The sequence below is a fragment of the Fundulus heteroclitus genome, chromosome 13 (genome assembly GCF_011125445.2).
Source record: "Fundulus heteroclitus isolate FHET01 chromosome 13, MU-UCD_Fhet_4.1, whole genome shotgun sequence".
NCBI lineage: Eukaryota > Metazoa > Chordata > Actinopteri > Cyprinodontiformes > Fundulidae > Fundulus > Fundulus heteroclitus.
In genome coordinates, this window is record NC_046373.1 from 40,352,488 (window position 1) to 40,378,123 (window position 25,636).

The following is a 25,636-nucleotide window of genomic DNA, read 5'->3' on the forward strand; positions in this document are numbered from 1 at the left end:
GTGGTGTTTCGGTTGAATCTGATGACGGATCGGAGCGGAAGACGGCGTTTCAGAGCAGAACCCGCACAGAACCCGGGACGGACCCGGGACGGACTGACAGGAGGAGAACAGCAGAGGTTCTTCACAGTTTTTACAAAATGACAGAGAGAAAAACGTCATCTGCAAACATGATGAGTGGCTGTTTCTGTTTGTTTTTGCTGTATTTACATGTTGAGTTGTGGAGAGAAAAAACAAACAAAAAAAAAACAAAAAAAAAAAACTTATTTACAAACTAAGACGGCTTCATCGACAGAATGAGGGAGGTCAAATATAACCAGCTCTGTCTGCAATAAAAAGAAATAAAATCAGTGATATTTACATGTGCAATAAGAGTGAGGGAAAAAAATGGCTTCTGACAATCAGCTCTGGTTCCTCCCTGCAGGGCGGAGGGAGGGAGGGGGGGGGGGTTCTGTTTTTATTTCACGCTTTTTCATTGCCGCAGTAACTCTGACAGCTCTGAGCGTGACGCCGCCGCGCCCTGCAGGGACGATCGACGGCGCCGACTGGACTCCGGGGGGGGGGGGGGGGGGAGGGCGGGCAGTGACCTCATCGGACCGGGAGGTAACCAGCTAGGAACCGGTCGGCGGCGAATCTCCTCCTAACGTGCGAATTAAACGGCGAGCGGAGCTCAGGCGGCAGCTGGAAACAGCAGATGTGGTATCAAATATACTAAAACTAGAAACTTTCAGGCGTTCTGCCGCGTGACGTCGTTACCGCCGGCGTCTCCTAAACCCTAAAAAAAAAAAAAAAAAACGGACCTCAGACACAAACACAGGGGAATACATTCGCCGGGCTTCTAAGCTTCTCCCTAATAGTTTTTATTTCTTTGAGGAGACAGAAAGACAAACAGCGCACAGACACGCGATGCTCCGCTTCCTCTGCACATTAATAAGCCGAAGCTAAAGCGACTTTTATTCAGTCAGATGTGCATTAAAACTACAATATTACCATAAAAAAAACCTCTCCAGCTTGACTTAAGGGACTGCAGCTCACCTTTAAAAGCAAATATATTAAAATGTAAATAAACTCCTCTTTAGGGCAAGGGTTCAGTTCCCAAAACTGAAATTAATTATTTTGGGGGTTTAAAAAAAATAAAATAAATGGACAAACTTATCCTGGTTTACAAAAGAAGGAGCCAAAACTATTAAAAACATTCATGCTGTGTTCAGGATGAGTACATTGGGACTGGGGAAGTTCATCTTTCACTGCGTCGGACATTCGGGCTCCCGCTACGTTTCCGTCACGGTGACCAGCTGCTCGGAATAAAAACGCTAAACCGAAGGTCGACAAAGTCCAGACCGCATTTAATCACGAAGCTTAACGCTTTCTTTGGGTAGGATGGGGGGGGGGGAACCGCAGAGGTGTTGCAACATTTAACATCAGACCTCCCCGGTGTGAAGAGTGCGGCAGTCACCTGCAATTACCACCCTCATCCAGAGGAGGGCACTGTTCCCGCATCTGAGGATCTGAGTCAGGAAACTAAAGGAGAGAAATGCAGGAACGGCGCCTGAAGGCGTCTACGGGTCTCCGCTCTGCAGCGCTGAGTAGTTTTGGTCTCTACAGCATGAATGGAGAGTAAGTGGAGCCATGTGAACTATTTCCTGCTTCACAGCCGTTATAAACACTCCAACCGATGCTATAACAGAGTTTATATATCCTAGCTGTCAGCAGCTACTCACTTCTCTTCACAGCAAATCAATTAAAACCCTGTTTGTGACTTTAGACTTTAGTGGTCCAGAGCCATTTAAAGTCTGCCACCTTGGTGCCTCGTCACTAATAATGAGCATCGTTTATTTTTACCGTGTCTGTTTTTATTTTTGATGTGCGCACCTCAACCTTTCCTCAACCTGCCGTCAGGTCGGCCCACACACACACGTGAGTTTTCACAAATGGAGTCGGCTTTGCAGAACCAAACGAGACGTGGAGCGGCCCTCATCGTTCTAAAAGGTAATTTCTACATTTTACTCTGTTTGCAGCCATCGTCGCAGCTGAAGAAAACGATTCAGCGATCCGTTCCGTCTTCCTACGCTTAGATGCAAAACCGTCCAACGGGTTGATGGCTAAAAACTGAGACTTTTGCAGAGAGCTCGTCAGATCAGCCGAGATCCCCAACGACCATCTTGGTCTGAAAACCCACAGAAACGTCACTTCAGGAAGTCTGAGCAACAGTCTGGTGTTTCTCTGTTCGATGGTTGTACTGTTCAGCAAACACTAGAAAACAGAGAACACGACGCGGAGCTTCAGTTCAGTTTGTGCTTCACGACAAGAAACGAACCCATTCATCCAACTGATGTGGAGTTAAGAAACTAAATCAAAACGAGGAGCCGAGAAACACCACCAGGCGACTGGAAGGAGCGCGTGAAACGTGTCCTATGGAGGAGCGTCTTCATCCTGACGCCTACCGGCCAAACTAACCCTGGAGGATTGATTAGCGTTAAAAGCTCAGCGAGGATCGGACCTCTGGTGTCACCCACGCAGCGTGAGCTCCGTCACTTGGAGACAGGGATTAAAAAAACAAAATAAAACAAAAAGACACTGAATTAAGAAAAAAATTATAATTATCTGAAGATTTTTTTTCTAAAAATAATAATACTAATAATGTGTGACCACATGATAGCTTCAAAAAGTCAAATAAATAAAGACAAAAACGCTGATTAAAACTGTTATATTTCAGAGGGCCAGCCCCCACTATCAAACCTCCTCATTCCAGCGTGTGTGTGTGTGTGTGTGTGTGTGTGTGTGTGTGTGTGTGTGTGTGTGTGCGTGTGTGTGTGTGCGCGCGTGTGACAACCTCCTGCCGTTTCCATCCCGGCAGCTAAAGAGCTAACAGTCATTTAACAGGTTTGCTGTACAGAGACGGAGCATCGTGAGGCTGGGAGGCCTGCAGGCGGACGTAGCGGCGCCGCTTCAGATGCTGTTCAGGGATCCGGGTACCGAACTGTGGTGAGACGAATCTGAACCGGGTCCATCTGAGGAAGAGAACAAGGGGAAAAACGGTTCAGCGGCGGAAGGTTTGGTAGCAGCGGAGATCTGCCGTTCACGGCGTCCAATCTTCTCGTTATGGGATTTATTTCTGCCGCCGGTTCTGCCATCTTGTGGCCAGAAGCGGCTACTACACACCAACGTTTGCTGGTTGTCTTTAAAGGCATACTATGCAACATTTTTCAGTTAATTAATGTGTTCCATACCGTTTTGGATGATTAAATGAGTCATTTCAGGTCGAACAAAGGTTTTCTCGGCCGCCCTGGGGGTCTGTGGGGGAAATACCGCACTTGCAATTGCAGGAGCTCACGGCCCGCACACACAGAAGTCTCGCTTTACGGCGAGAACTCCATGTGTTTTTGCCCTGCCATTCACTATATGCACGCGCGAAAGCAACAACAAAGAACCGCGTGTTAACGTCAAATAAACATGCAAGCATATCGAGTTTTATTATTGTTATTATTTTTTCTTTTTTTTTTTCTTTTTGAATGTTGGCGAGACGCTACCGCCTCGCCAGGATAGCGCTGCGGGAAGCTTGATGTTCATACCTTAACTGTGTTAGTCATTGTTTGTACTGCCGTTTTTTCCACTTTTCGTTACATTCGCCTGTCTGCTAAGCTCAAAACAACCGCGCCTGGCTTGACGGAGAAACCAGAACAGCTGAGCATCTTTATGACAGTGCACTTTTACTTTCGCCCTCTGGGGGGAGCCTCGCTGGAAAAATCAACCCCGGTTGCATAGTATACCTTTAAATCTTTAAAAGGGAATGCTGAGCTCAGAGATGGTTTGACTCGATCACTGAGTTCTGCTGAACAATGTCGTCCCGTTTTGTGGTAGATGCTCTCAAACGGTGGAATAGCCTCATGACCTCGTAGATTAGATATTTAATAAAAACTCCTTTTAAAAGCCATCTTTGTTCACTGGCTTTTTAAAATGTGCTTTACAAGTAAATTGACTTTACTATCCAATAAGTGATCCACATAAAAACACCCAAACTGTGACCGGACAAAACTAAATTTAATCTGAATTAGTTGGATTAGGATTGACTCGGAAAGGATTCCCGCCGAGTCGTCGTTACTTTTAGAGAACAGTTGTGTATATATTGGCCTAAATAATCCATTACAAATGAGTTTGTAAGTGATAAAAAAAACTCATTATTAGCAATGAAATTAAATAAAAATTGTAGTTTAAATCATTTGCTTTTAAATTTATAGCAAGATGCTGAAGTATTCTTTCCCACTGAACTGTTTCACGTTACCACTAATTTAAATTTATTTAGTCTTAGTGATTTTAAGTGATAAAACATAACAAAATTAGCACCGTGTTTTTCGGAATATAGGCAACACTTTTTTACATAGATGGCCTATCCTGCGTCTTATATTCAGGAGCGACTTTATTCATTTTAAACGGTAATTCATATTGACCACCAGTAAACATTACCATCTATGGCCACAAGAGGGCGGTCTGCTTGTGAAAACTATCCTGCTCCTGTACTACTTAAAAAAAAATAATTGAAACATTAACTTATAGAGAACGAAGACTGAACACCTGTTTGTTGTTTTCACCTTCAGTCTGCATTCATGCAGCAGAGCGGTGCAGCTCTAAGGAACCAGACTGAGACAGAACCTGTTATTGGGCTGTCCGTGAAGCTAATAGCAGCTAGCGCTAGCTTACAGCTCTGATGTCTGGGTGTTTTACAACTTCACTGCTGCAGGTCAGCTTTATGTTGCTCTGAAACATCCGTGTCGTACAGTTAGCTTAACACGTAGCACCGCTACACACACAGTCTAATTTCAGCGTAACTTTCAGCGTAGCGGCCCGGTTGGAGTTGCTAGCTTGTTATGCTAATTTACTCCATTCCTCCTCAGAGAAATGATACATGTTATTCAGCCGGTTGTGGATGCAGCTGTAATTTAATAAACTGCTTTATCAGATTAAAAGTCAGTTTTTAGGCTTGGATTTTGTGAAATAAATTTCTAAATAATATGTGACTCGTATATGATTTTTTTCCTCTTAAATGTCGCATTTTTTTGACTGATACGACTTATAGTCATTATGAAGTGGAGAAAAAAATATATATATACCGGCTTCAGAAATCACCACCTGGGTGTGATTTAGACTTCTCTAAAGGACTCAGAGGTTCTTATGAGACCGTTTGGTTCTACAACGCATTCGGCTCGGGGGAGGGGGCTCATAAAAGCACGCCACACTTTTCAGATTTTCATTTGCTGCCAGTTTTGATAACCAAACTCCTTCCCAGTTAGTTGGCCTTTTGTCTATCATGTAAAATCCAAAGAAAAGACAATTTTTGTGGTTGTAATTTGGAGTTACTTTTAATACAAACTGAGATGATAAAATGATAAAAAGGAGTTTCCCACCATGGACGGAAGCAGCTGAACGAGCATGAGGAGGGATGAGGATCGAGTTCAGGTGAGGCTGGATCGAGAGCTCTGCACAAAAAAAACAAGAGAGGATTTCTTTCTTAGTTCAGGTCATAATCAAGGTGGCGAAATAAATGCCTGATTTTAATGACATGGTCGCCTCGCTCAACAAACTGAAGAACTCACTCTAAGATGCAGAAACTGGACTCTGAGCGCCTACCTGTGGTGCTGAAGTTGAACAGCATCGGCAGCTCTCTGCCGCTGGGCAGCCGCGTGTTCGGCTGGCGCAGCTCGTCGAAGAAGGCGTGTGCGCAGGCCTCTAACGGAGAGAGGCGTGACGCAGGCGTGTACTCCAGCAGCCGGGAGCAGAGAGCGATGGCCTCCGGAGGAGTCCGCGGCTTAAATACCTGAGTATGGATCAGGTACAGTTTAAAGATTAATATCGACGTTTTTAAAAACAATTTAATATCGATATTCTGGCTTTCAGTATGCATATACCTCCCAACCCCTAGGGGGCGTTATTACAGCGCACCATCACTGTTCACAGCGAGGAAGAGCAAGTGAGACGAATTTACGGAACGGCGCCTTCGTCCCTAAAATCAGACGTTTGGGCACATTTTGGGTTTCTGTGATACGTTAAATGCGTTGAACCAAATGCACTTTACTTTCCTGTTAATATATATCAGTGTTCAATAGAATTAGAACATAAATATAATGTTTGACTGGTTTTGGTGATTGAATGACTTTGACCAATAATTTGAAAGTAATAAATATTGATATTGGAGTCAAATCATGGAGAATCATATCGTATCGTGAGCTATGTATCAAGAAACGTATCGAATCGGCTCATCCTAGATGATACCCCGCCCTAGTTAAAAGGTATATAGCCACGTAATATGCTTATAAAAAAGACCAAAAACTGTTTGATCGTGATAAAATAAATGTATATACACTAATCCTCCATCTTGATAGTGTTTTGGATGGCAGTTTTTGAAAAATAATTTGCTCTCGGGTGCGATTAGCAGATATAAACAGATGTGGCGCCATCTAGTGGCAGCATCGCAGAACTGTCATAATGCCGGCGTCTTTTTCTCTGTCCCAGCAGAACAACTTTTCCTCACTGCTTTTCTTTTTTGATTCAGTGCTGTTATTTTGTGTCTTCATTTCCCTCCCTGCCCTTCAGTCATTCAGTGGATTTTATCTGAATCGTCCTGAACGTTTGACTTTAAGGAAAGACAACCTAGAAAGTTTTAGGAGCATTCTTTCCAAACGATTCATCATCTTCACATATTAAAGCTCTCAGGCTTATTTTAGTCCACTTTCAGATATAAATTATAGAAACTAAGAGAAATATTTCTGCAGTGACCCCCTCTGGACGATGACTGAAGAACAGATGGAATAGCTTTTACACAATTAGATGAAAATACAAATATTTAGGATCCTCATCACCCAAAACGTACATTTCTCTATTTTGGACATTTATCAGAAGGACACGTACAAACCCAGGACATCCATTTAATCAAAAAAATAAATAAAAAATAATCAAATTTTTTATAAAACAAAAGACTGCAACAACTGAAATGTCAGAAGCTGTGGAGAAAATGGACGATCTATAAGAAATTGCTAAATTAGATAATGAGTGAGAAAGCATGGAACACCTGACACTACGTTCTGTAAGTTCTGGAGAATTACTGTTCTGTTTGGAAATAAAAAGTAAAATAAATACTTTTCCAGCCCTGCTATTTACTCTTCTACCAACGTATCTCACTTGCATCGCCACACAGGACTGCGCTAGAACAGGTTAGCTAGTGGTCGGCGTAGTTTTTGATCACCTTGGTCCATGGATGAGCTTTGATCTGTGGGAACTTGAACTCTGTGTAGTTTGGGTTCATCTCTCGTATCTGTTCCCTCGTTGGCGTTCCCAGCACCTAAACAGCGAAGACAAGAACAACCCAGAGCGTATTCATTAGAGGCTCGTAACTAGAGCTGTCACCATAATCAATTAATTTATTAATCGTACGACACGATTAATTAAAATAAGTCTCGTCATTCCCTCTGGATAACAAAAGGTTTCGGTACGATGCATCGGTCTCTGCTCAGCCCTTCCTTCTTGTTTCCTCAGTGTAAGAGGAGTTAGATCTTGTTTTAGGAAGTCACATGCTTAAAGTGTAGCCATAGAAACGCTGGTTAGAGGAGAAAATGGAGTCAAAGCCGAACACGACCGCTGCAGTGTGGGAGATTTTTCGGATTTAAGCCAAATGATGGCGGCTAACCGCTTAATTTATCTAAGCCGATATGTGAATAGAAGATATACTTGCGTTATCATGCCATTATCATATTACTGTATTTCTCGGACCATAAGGCGCACTAAACATTCTGTTTAATATCACTGCACCCTTCATGTACACAGCTCTCTGTCCGTCTCTGTGGGGAGGACCAGTTTTTGTCCTCATTTAAATACCCGTTTATTGTTAAAATAAAAGACAAAGTGCTTGTTTTTCGCTAATTACCGTATTTGTCGGACCATAAGGTGCATCAAATATTCCTCCAAGTGTGTAATATCTCTCCTCCACGTCCACAGCTCTCTATCCGTCTCTGTGGGGAGGACAGAGTAGCTGGACTACACTGCCCTGTTTCTAACATAAGGCCAAAATAAACTTTATATTTAATTAACTTACTAGGTTTATTGTTGCTAGCGTGTACTGCAGGCTGCCTTACATGAATGCACTTCTAGTTTAGACATTACAGTCAGGCAGTCTGCTAGACAGCTCAGGGGTCCTCAGGTAGTGACACAGTGTACCGTAATGCTCTGAATATCCATTGAGCGGAGCGGCTTCATTGCTAACCAAAGTCGTACTTTCACATTTTAACAGATTTATGACGCATTGTACCACATAAAATCAGTCAGTAAGCACAACGGTGATCTTAGATAAGGAGCACCATCAATTTAGAAGATTTAAGGATTTTAAGTGCGCCTTATAGTAGTATTTTTTTTCCTCTTAATTTTCCGCATGAGATCGGAAATGTTTCCTTTTCTTCCTGCAAGAGATCGATCTTTTATTTTGTTTGAAAACCTTAAATAAATATGTTTTATTAGTATTTTTAGGTTTTGGAGCAATTATCATTATTAGCATTTTACACAAGCGAAAGAAAATATTATCCTCAAGAACATCTTGTATATTTATGGAAAATGATGGGAAAAAGCGTGTTGTTTGCAACCTAATTACTAGAAGAGACCCTGATGTCCTCCAGCAGCCTAAGCCTATAGCAGCATAACTATAGAGGTAGCTCACACTGCAAAAATAGACCTAAAAATAAGAAATTGTTTCTTGAAATGAAAGTATTTTTCCTTGATTTGAGCAGATAAATAGAACTATTTGCCAATGGAATAAGATTTTTGCACCTAAAATAGGAACAATTCATCTCCATCACCTTATTTCAAGTGCAGGATTTCTAATTATCTTATTTTAGGGGTAAAAATACTCATTCCATTGGCAAATAAACTTATTTACCTGCTCAAATCAAGGGCAAATACATTAATTTCAAGAAAATTGTACTTATTTTTTAAGGATTTTAAGTGCGCCTTATAGTCCGAAAATTACGGTAGTTGAAAAAAAGTCTCCAAATGTTTATCGCGATAATTTTTAGGATGATTTATCGTCCAGCAAAATGTGTTATGGTGACAGGCCTGGCTTTAACGTCCCTGAAAGGACGCAGAAATGCACGGAGCCAAGATGGCGGTGATTCGTGGTGAGCGAGCAGACGCACCTTGATGATCTCCACTAGCTGGTCCACCCCGCTGTCTCCGGGGAATATCGGCTGTCCGAGGAGGAGCTCTGCCAGAACGCAGCCGGCCGACCAGATGTCGATGTTCACCGTGTAGTCCGTGGCGCCGAAGATCAGCTCTGGGGCGCGGTAGTACCGAGAGCAGATGTACGACACGTTGGGTTCTCCACGCACCAGCTGCTTGGCGCTGAGGGGAAACAACAGAAAACCAGTTTCAAAAAAAGGTGGAAAACACCTCGGCAAAGAATGTCGGGATGAAAAATAACACCAAGCTGCTCCTGTGCAGACTTACAGGGTTCCTACAGCATAAGTCAAGTTAAATTCAAGACTTTTTAAGACTTTTTAACGCCACTTGAAATAAAAAGTTAAGACCAACTTCACGATAAACAAGATAAACCTGGTTGCGACATGTTTATTTTAACATAAAACATTACTTTCTGGCTCAGTAGACATATTAAAAGGTTTTGAAAAACATTCCATATAGCAAGAAAGCTAAAAAACACACAAATTACAGATATATTTTTAACAACTACTGAACTGAATTCACAAACTTTGTTTTGTTCCGTACTAAAATAAAACTATAAATCAGTTTTAAAAACCACAACATAACCAGTGCCAACTCTTTTTAACAGCTATAGTCTGGCTGCAACAGTTTTTATTGGTTCTGCTATCGGGACAGAACCAATAATGGTTACATTGAGCCGTTTGGTAAATCAAAAAATGTATAATTGTGTCAGTTATTTTACTGTTTGGTAAGAATTACAAAAATAAAATCCTATTTATGACCTGGTAACAATTTAAGACCTAAGAAAGACTGATTTAAGACATTTTAATGCCAATTAAGGCCTTAGTTTTATATTATAGAATTCAATGCCTTTTAAGACTTTTTAAGGATCCGCAGGAACCCTGTCAGCAGCTAAAACCGTTTATCCAGAGATCTGAACGTGGGCCGCTTCCTGCTGCTTACCTGCCGAAGTCGCAGAGCTTCAGGACGGCGGTCTCTGGGTCGACCAGCAGGTTTTGGGGCTTGATGTCTCTGTGACAAACACCCTGGGAATGGATGTAGGCCAGGCTGCGAAACAGCTGGTACATGTACACCTGAGGAAGCGGAGACACAGCGAGAGCAAAACGCTTCTTAAAAAGGACTAAAACACTCGAGTGACGGCGTCCTGAGAGACGTTACCTTCACATAAATGATGGGAATGATGCTCTTGGCTTTGTTGAAATGCCTGGCAACCCTGTAGAGCATCTCAGGGACAAAGTCCAGCACCAGGTTGAGGTAGACCTCATCTTTCTGTACGGGATGGAGAGAGAGAGATTTAGGATTTAAAAAGACAACCGGCCGTGGAATGAACTCTGATTTACATCTATTTGTTTATGGCTAATCGGTGCTGCAACATCAAGAGGATTTCAGCTTCTGTAGGTTAAAAAAAAAAATAAACTGCTAAGGGGATTTTTTTATGCACCACATAAGAACTTACATGTTTACATGCCTCCATCGCCCCAAAAAACATGGAAATATGGAAGAACGAGGAGCAGTTTCTGCACATTTTTCAGACCATAACTTAAGAGATCTTGCTACTTTTTTTTATTATTTTAATGCATAAATATGGAAGTGGTGGGATGGATGCTGACAGACGTTTAAAACGATGGAAGCCAGGCTGAGGGATGGACGACGAAAAGACAGACGGATGATATACAAACTTTTTTTTTCCCCTCAGAATCAGAGATAGTTTAATAATCCCAGAGGGAAATTACTTTCGTATATATATATATATATATATATATATATATATATATATATATATATATATATATATATATATATATAGATACATAGATAGATAGATACATAGATACATAGATAGATACATAGATACATAGATAGATAGATACATAGATAGATAGATACATAGATAGATACATAGATAGATAGATAGATAGATAGATAGATAGATAGATAGATAGATAGATAGATAGATAGATAGATAGATAATCTATTCCAAACCTTGTCACCCTGCAGGGACATTTACCTTTTCACCACTCGAGTAGAAGAAATAACGAAGGCGGACGATGTTGCAGTGGTCCAGCTTCCTCATGATCTGCAGCTCCCGGTTCTGAAAAAAAAAAAAAAAAAAACAGAAAGGAAAACGTTTACTGGCTTTGCAAACAGAAGATCTGACATATGTGCATCAGGAAAAAAGCAGATAGCCTCCATATGGGAACCTTACCTTAAACCTCTTATCCTGCAGAACCTTCTTAATGGCCACCATCTCATGGCTGTCGATGAGCCGAGCCTGGTACACGACTCCAAACGATCCATTTCCAATAACCTGCCGGGTTTAACGCGACACCAGTCAGACACAGCGGAAACGACCGTAGCCCACAGTGCGACACGTTGATGCATCCATGAATGGAGAAAGTCCAGAAACAATAAAAGCGGAACCGGTGTTATGCGGCCCAAACACTTTATGCTAATTCTGCGTCCCTGAACCGACCCTGGCCGGGTCCTCACACCTCATCTGGGCTTAAAGGTTTTCTGATCTCTGAAACACCATTTCACATCCACACCCTCAGCACTGCAAAATCGGAGCTAAAAATAAGTAAAGTTCTCTGAAAATGAATGTATCTGTCCTTGATTTGAGCAGGTAAATAAGGTGATCTGCCAATAGAATAAGATTTTTGCACCTAAAATAGGAACAATTCATCTCCATCATCTTATTTCAAGTGCAGGAGGTCTAATTATCTTAATTTAGAGGTTAAAATACTCATCCCATTGGCAGATAATCTTATTTACCTGCTCAAATCAAGGACAATAACACTGTTTAAGAACATTTTGCTTATTTTTAGATCCGTTTTTGCAGTGAGGGCAACAATTAAAAGAGCCAAACATTAGCCATGTTTACATCACAAGTCAAACTCAAGGCCTGGGGCCTGAATCCGGTCCTTCAAGGCAATTTATCCGGCCATCAAGAGTAAAAAAAAAGGCAGATCATGTAATAAAGTAGAGGCATATATCTCTTTAAGTTGTATTAAGTGGATACAACTGTGCCTCCTGTAGTAAATGTTGATTTTTCTTAATTGTGTAGCGAAAGCATCCCGCCACTAGGTGTCGGTTTTCCCACAACACATTGATGCAGAATGATGAATTTAAAGTGTAACTCACCACAATATCAACTTTATTTGCAGATAAACTGTATAAACTGGACATAAGGTGCTACTTTTATATTACTGTGCATTTTTTTATGTTTCAATGTGAGCTGAAATGAAATTATGAAACCAAAAGTATCATCTATACAGGAGCAACCAGCCCTTATAATGACTTCATGATGCCAAAGTGGCCTGATGAAGAAACGACTTTGACAGCCCTGGTTTATATGGACATTAGCCATCAGAATAAAGCGCCAACCAGAACAAAACCGTATCCTGAATGAGACGGGCGGCTTGTGCCGATCAGCGGCCATCTTGTTCTGATCGTGTCATTCGGATCGGGGCGAACTGCCCTGACTGCCCACGTGTCGCTGAGCCAGTAGCTCCGGGTATCGATTAGACTGATAAAAAATAACGTGCTTTGGTCGAAAGCTGCATAAATTTGGTCCATTTAAAGATTCTGGACACTGTGAGTGAATGAAACCAGTCAAACTCCTAGTTTGCAGGATAAAGCCGCTGCTGATGATGACAGAGAGGGTTTATGACATCGCCTCTCCAGCTACGTGTCCAGAGAGACTCTGTGCTCTGTTGCTTCACAGCTCAGCCTCCTGTAAAAACTTTTTATTATGTTTTTAACAGCTGAAGTCTACAGTTATGAAGATGTTGGTCACCAATGAAACAACTTGCCTGTGAGTCAGGGAGGTAAACAGCTGATCTGATAAAAGCCGTGAAATAAACCAGAGGGGCAAAGTCCCCGTCTGTTACTGGTGGTAAATAAACCGGCTGTCCCCAAAGTCGGGGTTAAAATGCGATCAGCTGTGCTGAAAAAAATCATCTACAGGAAATATAAACATTATTAAATGTTGCAGGAAGGAACAGGGTGCCGATACTTTCTACTGAGCTGGACAAAGAAAGTTTTTATACGGGTAATTTTCCAGCTGAATGAGCAGCATTTAATCAACAGTTCTTGGTTCTGCTGTGTACTTTTTATTATTTTAAATAAAAGGTCAAAAATATCTATTTTTTAATGTTCAGTGGTCTAAACATTAATTAATCTAAATAAGGGATCAATCCTTAACCCTTTCTTATCTTCCTGAGATTTTAAAATGCTCCTTAATCAGCGTTTCCTGGCAAACACAGGCAACCAGCAGCAACACAATCTAAAATAAATACGTGTAAATATGGTCACAATAATTCATGCATGTTGTTTAACATTTTTTAGGCAATAAACTGAAACGGCAGAAAAAATATTAGGGTTTCCGCTACATTTAATTGATTGTGTTGCACCACCACGGCAAAATAAAACCCGCCACAACCAGAAATTAGTATTTTTAAATATGTTAAACAATGTCATATATAACCTATGTTACGTATAGCCTATATTTGCACACTTATAACCATAATCAAGAGTATAAATTAGTTAAAATATCAGGAAACGGTAAAATTTAATGTATTTTGAAAAAAAAAAACAAAAAAAAAAAAAAAAAAACACCGCCCCCTTCCTGTCTGGCTGCGCAGGGACTAGCGGCTACTGTTCGCCGCTCCCAGGAGGGAGGAAAACTAGAGACAGCAGTCCAGTGTTGCCCATTTAATGTCTCTATTGCTATAATTAGCTACTTTTTTTAAAAATGTTTTTAATTTTTTTTTAAATCGACAAGCAACATCTCTGAAAGTGAAAGCAACAGTCGTTCTGGAGCAGTGAGAGCTGCTGAGCCCGTTCCTGCTTCCCTCAGCGCCGTCTCACAGACACACCACAGGTATGTTGTAACTTTATGAAATAATGTATGAATTTGTACACATTGCCTGAATCCAGACATAATACTTACAAACATAGTAATCAGAGCTACAGGTGAATAAGTGATTCAAGCTGTGTGGTCATCAGATAATTATTTTCAGTGCAACAGCGTCAGAGAAAAAAAAAACTAGATTAAATAAGCATCTTTATAATCCAGGGCTCTGTGTTATCTGTCTGTAATGTGAAAACAGAGCAGGTCTCCTCTCTGCTCTCTTTGCTCTGACTGCATGCAGGGCTTCCAGGACGAGGCAGCTGCCTGTGAGACAGCGCTGAGGGAAGGGTCTGAAAGGGTCTGAAAAGTCTGGGGACTTTTCAGACCCTTATAGACTAGTTTTCCTTCCCTACTGAGAGCAGAAATAGCCACCAGTAGCTTCAGACGGAAGTTGTATTGAATTTCATGATATTCAAAATTAATTTTAAACTCTGATTATGATTAGCATAAGTGTGCAAATATACAGTAGCTATGCTATATCACATGCTTTACATTGTTTTAACTTATTTTTTAGTTGATTATGAATGTGAGGAGGTACGCCACGGTTAATTACATGTAGCGGAAACCCTGATAATAAAACAAAAACAAGTGTTACAGTTTACGCACATTTAACACTTAGTTGTCTTAAGTACTGATATATTGATATTAGTCTGATTATGGCACAATTATGGTATTAGAACATAAAGCAGATGTAGGGTCAGACACATTACAGCAGGTACAGTTAAGATCTGAAGCTGGCTGAACGTTCATAGCTCACCTTGATGTCGGTGTAGGAGACTTCCTGCGGGCGGTCTGGACCCTGACCCGGCGTGGCCACCACTGTCGTCACCTTCCCAAGGTCTCCTGGGAAACAAGCAACGGGCTCAATAAATCAGGGATAAAGACTAAATATCAGGACTATAATAGGATTAAAATTAGCAATTAAAAATAATAACGTTAAAGTGTTAAATCAATGTCCTGGAGCTCTTCTCTACTGCCTGCAGGAACATTTAGGTTAAAGACGGCTGGTTGGATGGATGTGAGACAGACAGACGCCTCGAAGGAAGGAGGGAGGAAGGCAGAGTTCATATTCAATTCAATTTTATTTATATAGCGCCAATTCATGAAACATGTCATCTCAAGGCACTTTACAAAGTCAAGTTCAATCATATTATACAGAATGGGTCAGATTATACAGATTGGTCAAAGATTTCCTATATAAGGGAACCAGTATTCAATATTCAAGGCTGTTTGACTGATTGAACTGGGAAAGGGCCACAAAAATAGGCCGTTGTCGTCTTTGTCCTGAAGAGCTGTGCTCAGTGCTGCCAGCCAACATTAAAAAGGAATATTTCATCAAACAATCCAGCTTCAAAGGAAAAGTCCAACATGTAATTAGGGTAAATTAACTAATTTATAGAGCAACTAATTTATTGAGTCAAAAGTCCAACCATGTCATTCCTTTTACTATTGAATCTCAGTTTGGTTGGATGAGTAGTTATTTCATGAATGGGTTACAGTCTAGATTTACACACTGCTTTTTTATCCCTGCTTCATTTAAAAAACCTTAATCCTGGCTGTAATGCATCACTGTCACCATTTTAAGACCAAACAAAAATCGAATGACCAACCCTCTGCCCCTCTTGGAACACTGGTAAAAAGGGCAACTAGATGGAAATAAACATGGTTGTTAATATCGGCCCAGTTTTACTTATCGGACCGATACCGATGTTAATGCCGATATATCGTGCATCCGTAATTTCTTCACTAGGTAAATTAAACCGACGTAGATTTTCATGTAGCTAATTTTTTTGGACTACAAGTTGCACTTTTCTTTTCATAGTTTAGCCAATCCTTTGACTTATATACACATTTTAAATAGTAATTCATCTTGACCTGCATGAACCAAGGAGTAAACATTACCGTCTGTGGCCTCAAGAGGGCACTCTAGGCTTTGAAAACTATCCAGCTCATGTACCACTTAAAAATTAATTTAAACATTAACTTATAGACAACAGTGTTGTGTGGTGCAGCTCTACGGAAACAGACCACGACAGAACCCTGTTATCGGGATGTCAGTGAAGCAAACAACAGCTAGCGCTAGCTTTCAGGTCTGTTGTCTGGGTGTTTTACAGCTTGTATGTTGCTCTGAAACATCCGTGTCATACTTTTAGCTTAGCATGTAGCACCGCTACGCTCACAGTCTAATATAAGTGTAATTTGACAACTTTCAGCGTAGCGGCCGGTTGCGCTGAAATTCGCTGGAAAGAACTTTCCCGGTTGGAGTTGCTAGCTTGTTAAGCTAATTTACTTAATTCATCCTCCCAGGTATGTTCCATGTTATTCAGGCAGTTGTGGGTGCAGCTGTGTGATTTAATGAATTGGTTTACCAGATTAAATGTCAGATTTTAGTCTTGGATTGTGTGAAATAAATTTCTAAATAAATGCGTATAATCCGGTGCAAGTTCTGTTTTTGTCCTCTTTGTGATGCATTTTTTGACTGATGCGATTTAAAATACAAAAAAATCATTTTATATTTCTTTACTCCCAATTATACATATACTACAACTAAAAACAGTTTCATTTATTAAACATAAATTTAGCTCTGTGTGAACAATCTGAAGCAGCTGATGACACATTTGGATTACCGCTACACTGATTCATCAACACTAAAGCTTTTAAAATGAAATCTGCTCTTACGCCTGCCGTTTTAGCTCATCTACTATACAACCTGACCCAGTTTGCCACCAAACGAGCAGAACATCCTTTGACAGAAAAACCTCCATTCGGGTGAAAATGCAGTTTAAAAAAATCCCAACAGTGAGCAGAAACAACCTTGGTTAAAGTCTTTGTCCATCTCACGTCACAGTTAGGGACGGCTTTTAATAATTTTCAAGCTTGTTTCTTCTGTAAAACCATCTGATTTCTCTCCCTTTAAACACAAACCTCTCTTCACCCTCTGCCTTCACTTTTGTTTGGTTTAAAACAAGCCAAAGTGCAGAAATTAGCGACTTTGTTCACATATTTCTCAGAAAGCAACATGAGCTGAATCGTAGAAACAGCTTTGGTAAAAATTCAGTCAAACTCCTCCGGAAAGAACCGTTTTCTTCTTCACCTTCACAAACATTTATAGAAACAACGGCACGCAGCTCTTCATGTCGGCTGTTTTCTCATTAACTTAGTCAGAAGGTGGAAAATGCATTTTACACAGAACATACTTGACTCTTTATTTACTAAACACACAGGGCGCCCTTTCATACGTCCCTCCTGTACACAACGGTGTACATCTTGGTGTTCTTTAGTACATCCCACAGTAAACTGTCACGAAGCAGGGTGGTTATCCATTAGCCACGCTGCTGGTATCGGTTTCAGCTAAAAGTGGGAGGCCTGCAGGGTGACCGGGTCACCGAGTTCTTCACCGCAACTACAGGGTTCACCCTCTGGACAGAGACCCGCCCAGGTAAGAAAATGTCTGCTGGAGAACGTCTTTGGACCAACTGGTTGTTTTTCTTTTAGAGGTTTTTGAGCAGGAGCCAGAAGTTTTCTCAGTACAGAAAAAGTTTAAATCTTCTCATCCAGGACATCAATTATGGCCACTTGATTGTTATTTCATCTTTTACCTTTTTCTTCTGTCATTTCTCTCTTCATAGAAGGTACACCTGGTCTGGTGTTCTGTTAGCTGTGACATCATCAGGGGAGGCAGATCATCCTCTATTACCATCTAACATAGAAAGTACTCCTGGGTCAATGTGAGCTTCTGAGCTTTCTGTGTCTCTGCTCTGTCTTCTCTAACATAGAAAGTACACCTGGGTCAATGTGAGCTTCTGAGCTTTCTGTGTCTCTGCTCTGTCTTCTCTAACATAGAAAGTACTCCTGGGTCAATGTGAGCTTCTGAGCTTTCTGTGTCTCTGCTCTGTCTTCTCTAACATAGAAAGTACTCCTGGGTCAATGTGAGCTTCTGTGCTTTCTGTGTCTCTGCTCTGTCTTCTCTAAGCCCCAGTGGGTGGAGGCAGATGAGCGTTCACACTGAGCCTGGTTCTGGTTCTGCTGGAGGTTCTCCTCCCTGTTAAAGGGGAGTTTTCCTCTCCACTGTCGCTTCATGCATGCTCAGTATGAGGGATTGCTGCAAAGCCATCAACAATGCAGACGACTGTCCACTGTGGCTCTACGCTCTTTCAGGAGGAGTGAATGCTGCTTGGAGAGACTTGATGCAACCTGCTGGGTTTCCTTAGAGAGGAAACTTTCTCACCAACCTGGAGGATCTGATGGAGGCTGACTTTGATAGCCTTGAGATGATGTGATGTAGATTGCCGCTATATAAATAAAATGTAATTGAGTTGAGGAGAAACTTTATTAGTTCACTGCTAAAACAAACTAACTTTAAATTGGGGTTTATACCAAGTCACGTAAATATAAATCTGGTCAGTTCAGTAGTAGACGGGTTGTTAATCAGTGTCACCTGAATTAAAGGGGCAACAATGAGATGAACCCAGAAACAGGAACGATTCTGCTGCTGGAGGCCACAGACACCTGCTACTTTTCAGTCGTTTATCATCTGACCAGGATCAGCGTCCCTACCGGTACCATGAGACGATGCCTGGACCCGACAGAGGTTGCACAAGCAGTCCGACTTCAGCAGGGCGACAAATCATGTTGGTGGTGGGTCAGTCTGCGTGACACAGACCTGTACGGGGTAAACGACGCCTCCCTGACTGCCATTAGGTGTCAGGATTAAATCCTTAGACCCAAGTTAGACATCTGGCTGCTGTAGTGGGTCCTCGGTTCCTCCTGGTGAAAGATAATGTCAACTCCTGGAGGATGAAGGCATTGATCCCATTGACTGTCCTCCACGCTCCTGACCTAAACCCAACAGAACATCTCTGGAGACCTCGTAAGGATCCCCGATGCTGTCAGCCATGCATAAAACCACATGGGGGCCATTAAAGCTACCGGGGACCACGTTGAGCTGCTGCAATGACATTTCAGCAAATTGGACCGAGTCAGTTTCAGTTCCACTTTTTCTGTGACTTCAGATGAAGCCCCCTGTGGCTTGATCACTTTCATCAAATGACGTGGCATCGTTTTGTTTCCTAACACCTTAACAGTACGGCGAACCAGCAGCAATTTGTTTTCCGACTGAGAGCTGACGTGTTTTCAAAGGGTTCCTTTCATTTTCTGAGACATCTATTTTAATCCATCAAGACTGTTTACGGTATTTTTATTCATCTCTGTTTTGCACCTACGGTGTTCTTTTAACTCCTTTCTAATTTAGCAGACGTCACTATCAGGGTTCTCGTCAGCTCGTTTCAGCGATACGGACCGCTACGGCAAAATTAGTACGACACGGATGTTTGACAGCATTGAAAAAAAGTGAGTAAAGCTCTTGAGAGTACAACAGTGCCGCTATAAGCCTCCTGAACAGCATAAACTAGCGCTAGCTAGGGCTGGACAATAATTCAATAACGATATCGATGACAGGGAAAAAAAGGGTCAATAAAAAGTTAAATAGAGTAACAGTTTTCTTTCCTTTTGCATTCTAGCCATGTAGGTTAATATTACAGTCATTACATCCTCCCAACCAATCACAGACCCAGGAATCAAGCACCGCCCCCTTTAGAGGTCAGAGAGCACATGTTCTTTTTTTATATTTTAAATACTTGCAGTTTTGGTAAAAAGTTAGTAGAATAAAGGTTTGAGTTTAAATTCAGTGTTTATGTGTTCTTTATCTAAAAACAGGTCGATAAGCAACAGCATAAAATGCTCACAGCAGCACTTAAAATATATGATTTGAATTTGTTGATTTTTATCGATATCAACCAGTATGATTTCTCTTTTATTGACATGCTTTTTTCTATATTGTCCCGCCCTAGCGCTAGCTGTTATTAGCTTGACGAAAAGCCCCCTTCGAGCTAAACTACGCAACGTTCCCACCGCTAGCCGTGACGCAGAAAAACATTCCTGGTGAGGAACCTGCATCTTATTTGATGTTGACCAATTTCGTAGATGTACAGAAATAAAGTTTTTGGAATTGGTCTAACGGCTTTGAAGCAGGGCCACAGGGTATTAGGAAATCCTGCAACGGCGATAATATTTGTGAATATTGCGATGACAATATCAGCTGTGACATCTGCCTATTTTCTCATTTCCGGTCTGTCTCATCTCTGTTTTCGTCACTCTGTGACCATTTAGCATTTTTGGCGATATGTCATTAGCGTCCGCTGCAAGCCTCTGCTGACATGAGACTGTGTCCACCAGGATAAACACACTACCATAACAACGCATGCTCATACTGATCTTGGGATGATATTTCCGTGATATATTGTGCCATGGCCACCATAGCTTGAACTGGAGATGACCTCCTTTTTAGCTCTACTATCAAGGAAAACATCGCTGCCTGTACACCATTGATAAGGCTCTGCTAGCTCATCCAACCTGTAGTATAAACAGACACAGCAGGGCTTCATGAGGAAGACAAAAATCAGGAAGCACAGAATTTGACATTCAAAATAGCGTCTACTTTAAAATGCAGAATATGAGTATAGAGACAGAACAGACATTTTCTTTATAGTCCAACAGTGAGGAAATGCAGGTGTACCAGCAGCAAAATAAGAGGCAAATGCAGCGTGCAGAAACACGCAAAGGTCAAAAATAAAAAGAAAAAGACACATTCACATCATAAAAAGAAATACTATATTATATTAGATTACATATTTGATCCAACAAATCTGATTTTTTTCCAAACAGATTTCCCTCTTTTTTTTTTTAAAGAAGCTGTTGACATCTGATTGGCCACGGGAAAGAGGTCAGATGACAAATGTCATTATAAAAAAAATCAAAGCAGAGGAAAAATAGCCAAACTATTTCTATGAATTGTAAAACCATTTCTGTTAGTTTGTCAGCATATTTATGATGGAACCACATGGAAACATTTTCAAACAGAAAGAAAAACGCAAGGAAGTCAGTCAGTCTATAATCTGAACACAGACCACCCAGAAAAAAACAAAACAATGAAGACAGAGAGGAAGGTTAAATGAAAACTTTTAACCTGTATGTATGGAATTATCCAGTCTACACCCATTTTTAGTAAATCACAGTCAGAACTATAACAGCCTTACAAAACCCACTAAATGCTTAATAAGCCTTAAACAAATGTCTTTATTGTTTAAACGGGCCCTTCCACCTGGAACACGCAGGACCTGAAGCTCGCCGATTTCCTCACACTTTGATACAAGGATTGGTAAATTCGCTTGGATCAGGGTCCGAAATCAACACTCGCCAGACGCCAAATGTGAGTAAATTTTCCGTTTGGCAAGTAAATTTCAAAGGGCTAGTTGCCACATGGTGAGTAAATGTTTGCACCAAATAAATTGTGTTTTTCAGTCATCTGGGTGGATGCTTCTCCTTGTTCCTCTGCTTTCAGCTCGTATGACAACAAACACACACAAACACATGTGACGCGAGAACAACAGCAGCTACGTCACGTCTGTTTGCTAACAGCTATCATTTAGCTAACGCTAAGTACGTAGCGGGATTACGTGCCGATATTTAGCAGGTTTGGTCGGTAAAAAATATGCTTGGCCGTTTGATTCTTACATCTATTGGCCAACTTGGCCGGTGAATCAGGGAGTTAATTTCAAACACTGGTTAGGAGGTCCTTGAACTGTCATGGTCGGTAAAGAGATGGAAAAAAAGCATTTAAATCCTCTCCTATGATCACGGCGTATGGATCAGGACTGAACGAGATCCTAGACACAAGCAACTTAAACGGGATACCGCGGTAGGCAGGCTGAGTTTGTAGCGTTCTGAACACTGTGAGCCCATCCTATTTGATTTACTCACAAACATCTATTATGAGATGTAGATTTAATTTTAGGCTCATACTCGAAGCTCTTTTAGTTCTTTACTCTTAACCCCATTTTAGTTCACACTTTAAAGCTATTGCTGGCAATCCTGTTCATAAACACTTTTTTTATACTGGGTAAAATCTTTCATCCTGAAAGTAGTCAATGCATATTTATGCATTTACAAAAATAAGGTTAAAGAAAATAATTTTCTGTGGGAGCTACAGGCCTGTAAAAACTCTAAGCAATCCCTGCCATTCGGTCTGAAGGGCAGTGATTGGTCAGAGTTTAGTTTCTGCTCTCACCCCCTGTATTCCTCATGTTCTGGGATCTTACCTTATCTACTGGTCGTCCCCACTGAGCTATATAATACACTGGAGTGCTGATTTTGCCGAAAAACTGAAGTCACTGGCCGCCATCTTGCTACTCCCTACTCTCACAGAATCCCATAGGATTTGGTTGCAACAACAAGCAGTTTTCTGGCTGTGTGAAAACGTTTCACAGGTAATTCTACAGTCAGTGGATGTACTAACAGTTTCAACTACTAGGAAATTAGGTGTTGAAATATTTCACGTTATTTATATATATATATATATATATATATATATATATATATATATATATATATATATATATATATATATATATATATATATATATATATGAATAACATGTGAAATATTTCAACACCTAAGTATGTGTATATGTATATGTATATATATATATATGTATACACATATGTAAATATATGTTTTTGTATATTGTTATTTATATATTTATAAATGTTAAACATATATATTTAAATGAATAAAATGCAAAATATTTCAGCACATGACTTTCTCAGTACTTGATAGTTTTAGAACATAACATAAAAGTATATGGCATTTGACATTTTAAAAGTCTTAAGCCCCCCCTGAACATGAGAAAATCCTCGTTATTCGATGCTGTAGCGCACATATTCCCTAGTTACTGGGGGGAAATGGGGAGTAGCAATATGGCGGCTGGTGGCTTCAAAGCGACTCGTTCAAACAGACGGTGATTAGCACTCCAGTGTATTATATAGCTCAGTGGTCGTCCCACATGCCGATCATTTTGACGCGCTCACGTAACGGCAGTATTCATGCTCGTTCCTTCATAGTCTCCGCTTGCTGGCTGCGCCTGCGCACTTTTAGTCCAACTGTTTTTAATGTTCTATTTTGTTTATACATTTTATTCTTACTTGCTTTTATTCTGTTTTATTTTCCTATATTTTAATCATGTAAAGCACTTTGCATCGTCTCTGTACTGAATTGTGCTATATAAATAAATTTGCCTTGCCTTTTAGCATTCATGTATCTAGTTAGCTTAACGGCTAGCCGTTTATTGTAGCTCTGCTGCTCTCACCGTAGACTTTGAACACGGCTGAGAGTCACAAGAAGGAAACCTCAATCACGTTTATGAGAAGAAGAGGAAAGGCCTCAGTAGAAAGAAATAAGACCAGAGTGGATATGGGAGATTTTTACGACGCAATCCTCCTGAAAAGAGCAGAAGAGCAGGTAAGACGGTGTTGCGCATGCGCAGTTATCCAACCTTAGCTTTAAATGCACGATCTACACGTGTCCAAGACATCTCTAACCAACTGAAACGCCGGTCGCTGTGGTCCACCTCAGGTCATAGACGCAGGAAAGCAGGAACAGAGCTGCTGTAGCCATGATAGACACGCGTTTGTTTCCACCATCTTGGTTGTCCCCTTTTTGAAACCACAGTGCAGTGACGTTCTCCTCTCTTATGGCACAAACATAAGATAGGAACTTTAATAAAGAGTGGAATGGCCCAGGTATTATTATTTTTCTTCTTCTATATTATGCTAACCTACAACATTATGAATATCTTCCTAAGGACGGACACAGTTCAAACAATTACAAATTAATTTCACATGACACACATAGGAGTGAGGAAACAGTCCATCGGTTTCCCAGAAGGCAGCAGTGCTCTGGAGCTGGACGTGCATCACTTGCATCCTCCAGGCGTCGGCCACCTGCTGCCCAGCCTTCCTTCGCCCCACAGGTGACCTTGGCGGGTGAGCATCGGTCCGCCCTGACCCAACCCCAGGCGAGCCGGACCGACAGCTGATGCTCCCCCCTCACACACAGACACCAACCACCGAGCCCAGCCGGTCCAAGTTAGCTGAGCCCAGCCTTGCCACAAAGAACCACCGACTAATTCATGTTCAGACTCAAAACTGACCCCAGTAAAAAATTAAACCCGACACCCCCCTTCCAGCACATGGCTGTACATTTAAAATTCAGATTATTACCCGATAGCCTTGTGGTTCACATGGGGTCACAGTGAGCTTCTGCGCCGGTGTCACCGTGGAGGAGGTGATATAATCCGGACAGGGAAGCAACAAAATAACCGGCTAAAACAACCAGGCTACATAGCATGCTAATAAGTTCGTTAGCATGGTAACTATTCTGCTAAAGCCCCGTTGACAAGAAATCTGCTCTGCTAGCGAACTTGTTAGTAAGCTAGTTAGCATGCTACCAAGTGGTTAGCAACTAAACGAGAGGGGAAAAAAAACGACTTTTCTCTTTATTGATTTGACCTATCGTTTAAATTGTTTTTCAACGTTAAAAATTCCACTGTGGAAATAATGGTGTAAACTAGTAGCTAGTGAGTATAAATAACTTACTGGAAAGCTTGAGGTTCGAGCATCCCGACGAGCTGCTGCCGGAGGCCTGCGGGACCCCGGACTTTCCTGTGCTGCTCCCCACGGCAGCGGCTGATCCGGCGGAGGCTGCGAGGGCTCCTGGAACACCTGGCGGCTCAGCAAACGAGCTGGTCCTGGGCCGCCCGCTGCCGCTCATAATCTCTGAGGAGATGTCAGAGTTATTTTCCTCACTGTTTTCCGCTTAGCGACTGATAACTGTGAATAACCGGCAGCGAATACTGTTTTTTTTTAAAAAACAAAATCGCGTTCCAGTTGCCGCCGCCAGCTGTCTGGGCTGAAAGCTGTTGCTAGACACCTAGAATCGGGCTCCCGCAATGCCAGCTGGGAGATGGAGTACGAGGCGGTCGGGGCTCGGCTTTGCTGCTTGGGAGTCCACAAATCAAAACGACTACAACTTTTAATGAATCATGGAACAAATTATGCAAGTTCAAATGAAATGAGTCACACTTAAATTTCCACATTAATTTAGTAAATATACACGTAGGTTATATTTTTTCTTACTTGTTTTTTTGGGTAATTGCAATTAAAAAATAAGACAAGTGGTCACTGAAATCACTGTATAAACTATTTCATGCAGTTAACATTGCTGCATATGTAAATTCTCCAAAGACTTTCATAAAATACTACTAATAATGGCAAATGGCTTTAACTAGTCTTGACGACCTCCAAAGCGCTTCACACTACAGTCAGTCATTCACCCATTCACACACACATTCACACCCTGACGGTGGTGAGCTATGTTAGTAGCTACAGCTGCCCTGGGGCAGACTGACAGAGGCAATAATAATGAATAAATACATTATTATAATAAATAATAATAATGTTACCTTTTTGTAGGGGTGTTTTTGGCCAGATTTCCCTCCTCAGTGAAAGGGTTGGGTATTGTAAAGATAAGTGGTTTTATCTACTTGACTTCCCGCTGAATGGCTACTACCACCTTACACCCCCTTGCCCCCTCCATACACACCTCTCTTGGCGCAA

At 41.3% G+C, this 25,636-nt stretch overlaps 1 protein-coding gene across 1 annotated transcript; it reads right to left on the minus strand.

The window, feature by feature from the left end:
- Nucleotides 1-696: 696 nt before the first annotated feature.
- Nucleotides 697-24,963, minus strand: LOC105920118 (glycogen synthase kinase-3 beta). Its single transcript, XM_012855626.3, has 11 exons — nt 24,617-24,963; nt 14,883-14,968; nt 11,420-11,521; nt 11,222-11,305; nt 10,372-10,482; nt 10,156-10,286; nt 9,171-9,375; nt 7,235-7,330; nt 5,623-5,809; nt 5,400-5,471; nt 697-3,008 (listed from the first exon to the last, which is right to left on the minus strand). The coding sequence occupies exons 1-11, from the start codon at nt 24,789-24,791 to the stop codon at nt 2,947-2,949; spliced, it is 1,311 nt and encodes a 436-aa protein (XP_012711080.1). The 5' UTR covers nt 24,792-24,963; the 3' UTR covers nt 697-2,946.
- Nucleotides 24,964-25,636: the final 673 nt, after the last annotated feature.

Excerpts from the sequence above, each read along its gene's own strand:
- LOC105920118 (XM_012855626.3), bottom strand. The coding sequence starts at position 24,791 with ATGAGCGGCAGCGGGCGGCCCAGGACCAGCTCGTTTGCTGAGCCGCCA. Across the intron at positions 11,522-14,882 it reads TCTCCTACACCGACATCAAG|GTTATTGGAAATGGATCGTT; the intron begins GTGAGCTATGAA and ends TAAACCCGGCAG. Across the intron at positions 3,009-5,399 it reads TTCAGCTGCTTCCGTCCATG|ATGGACCCGGTTCAGATTCG; the intron begins GTGGGAAACTCC and ends TCTCTTCCTCAG.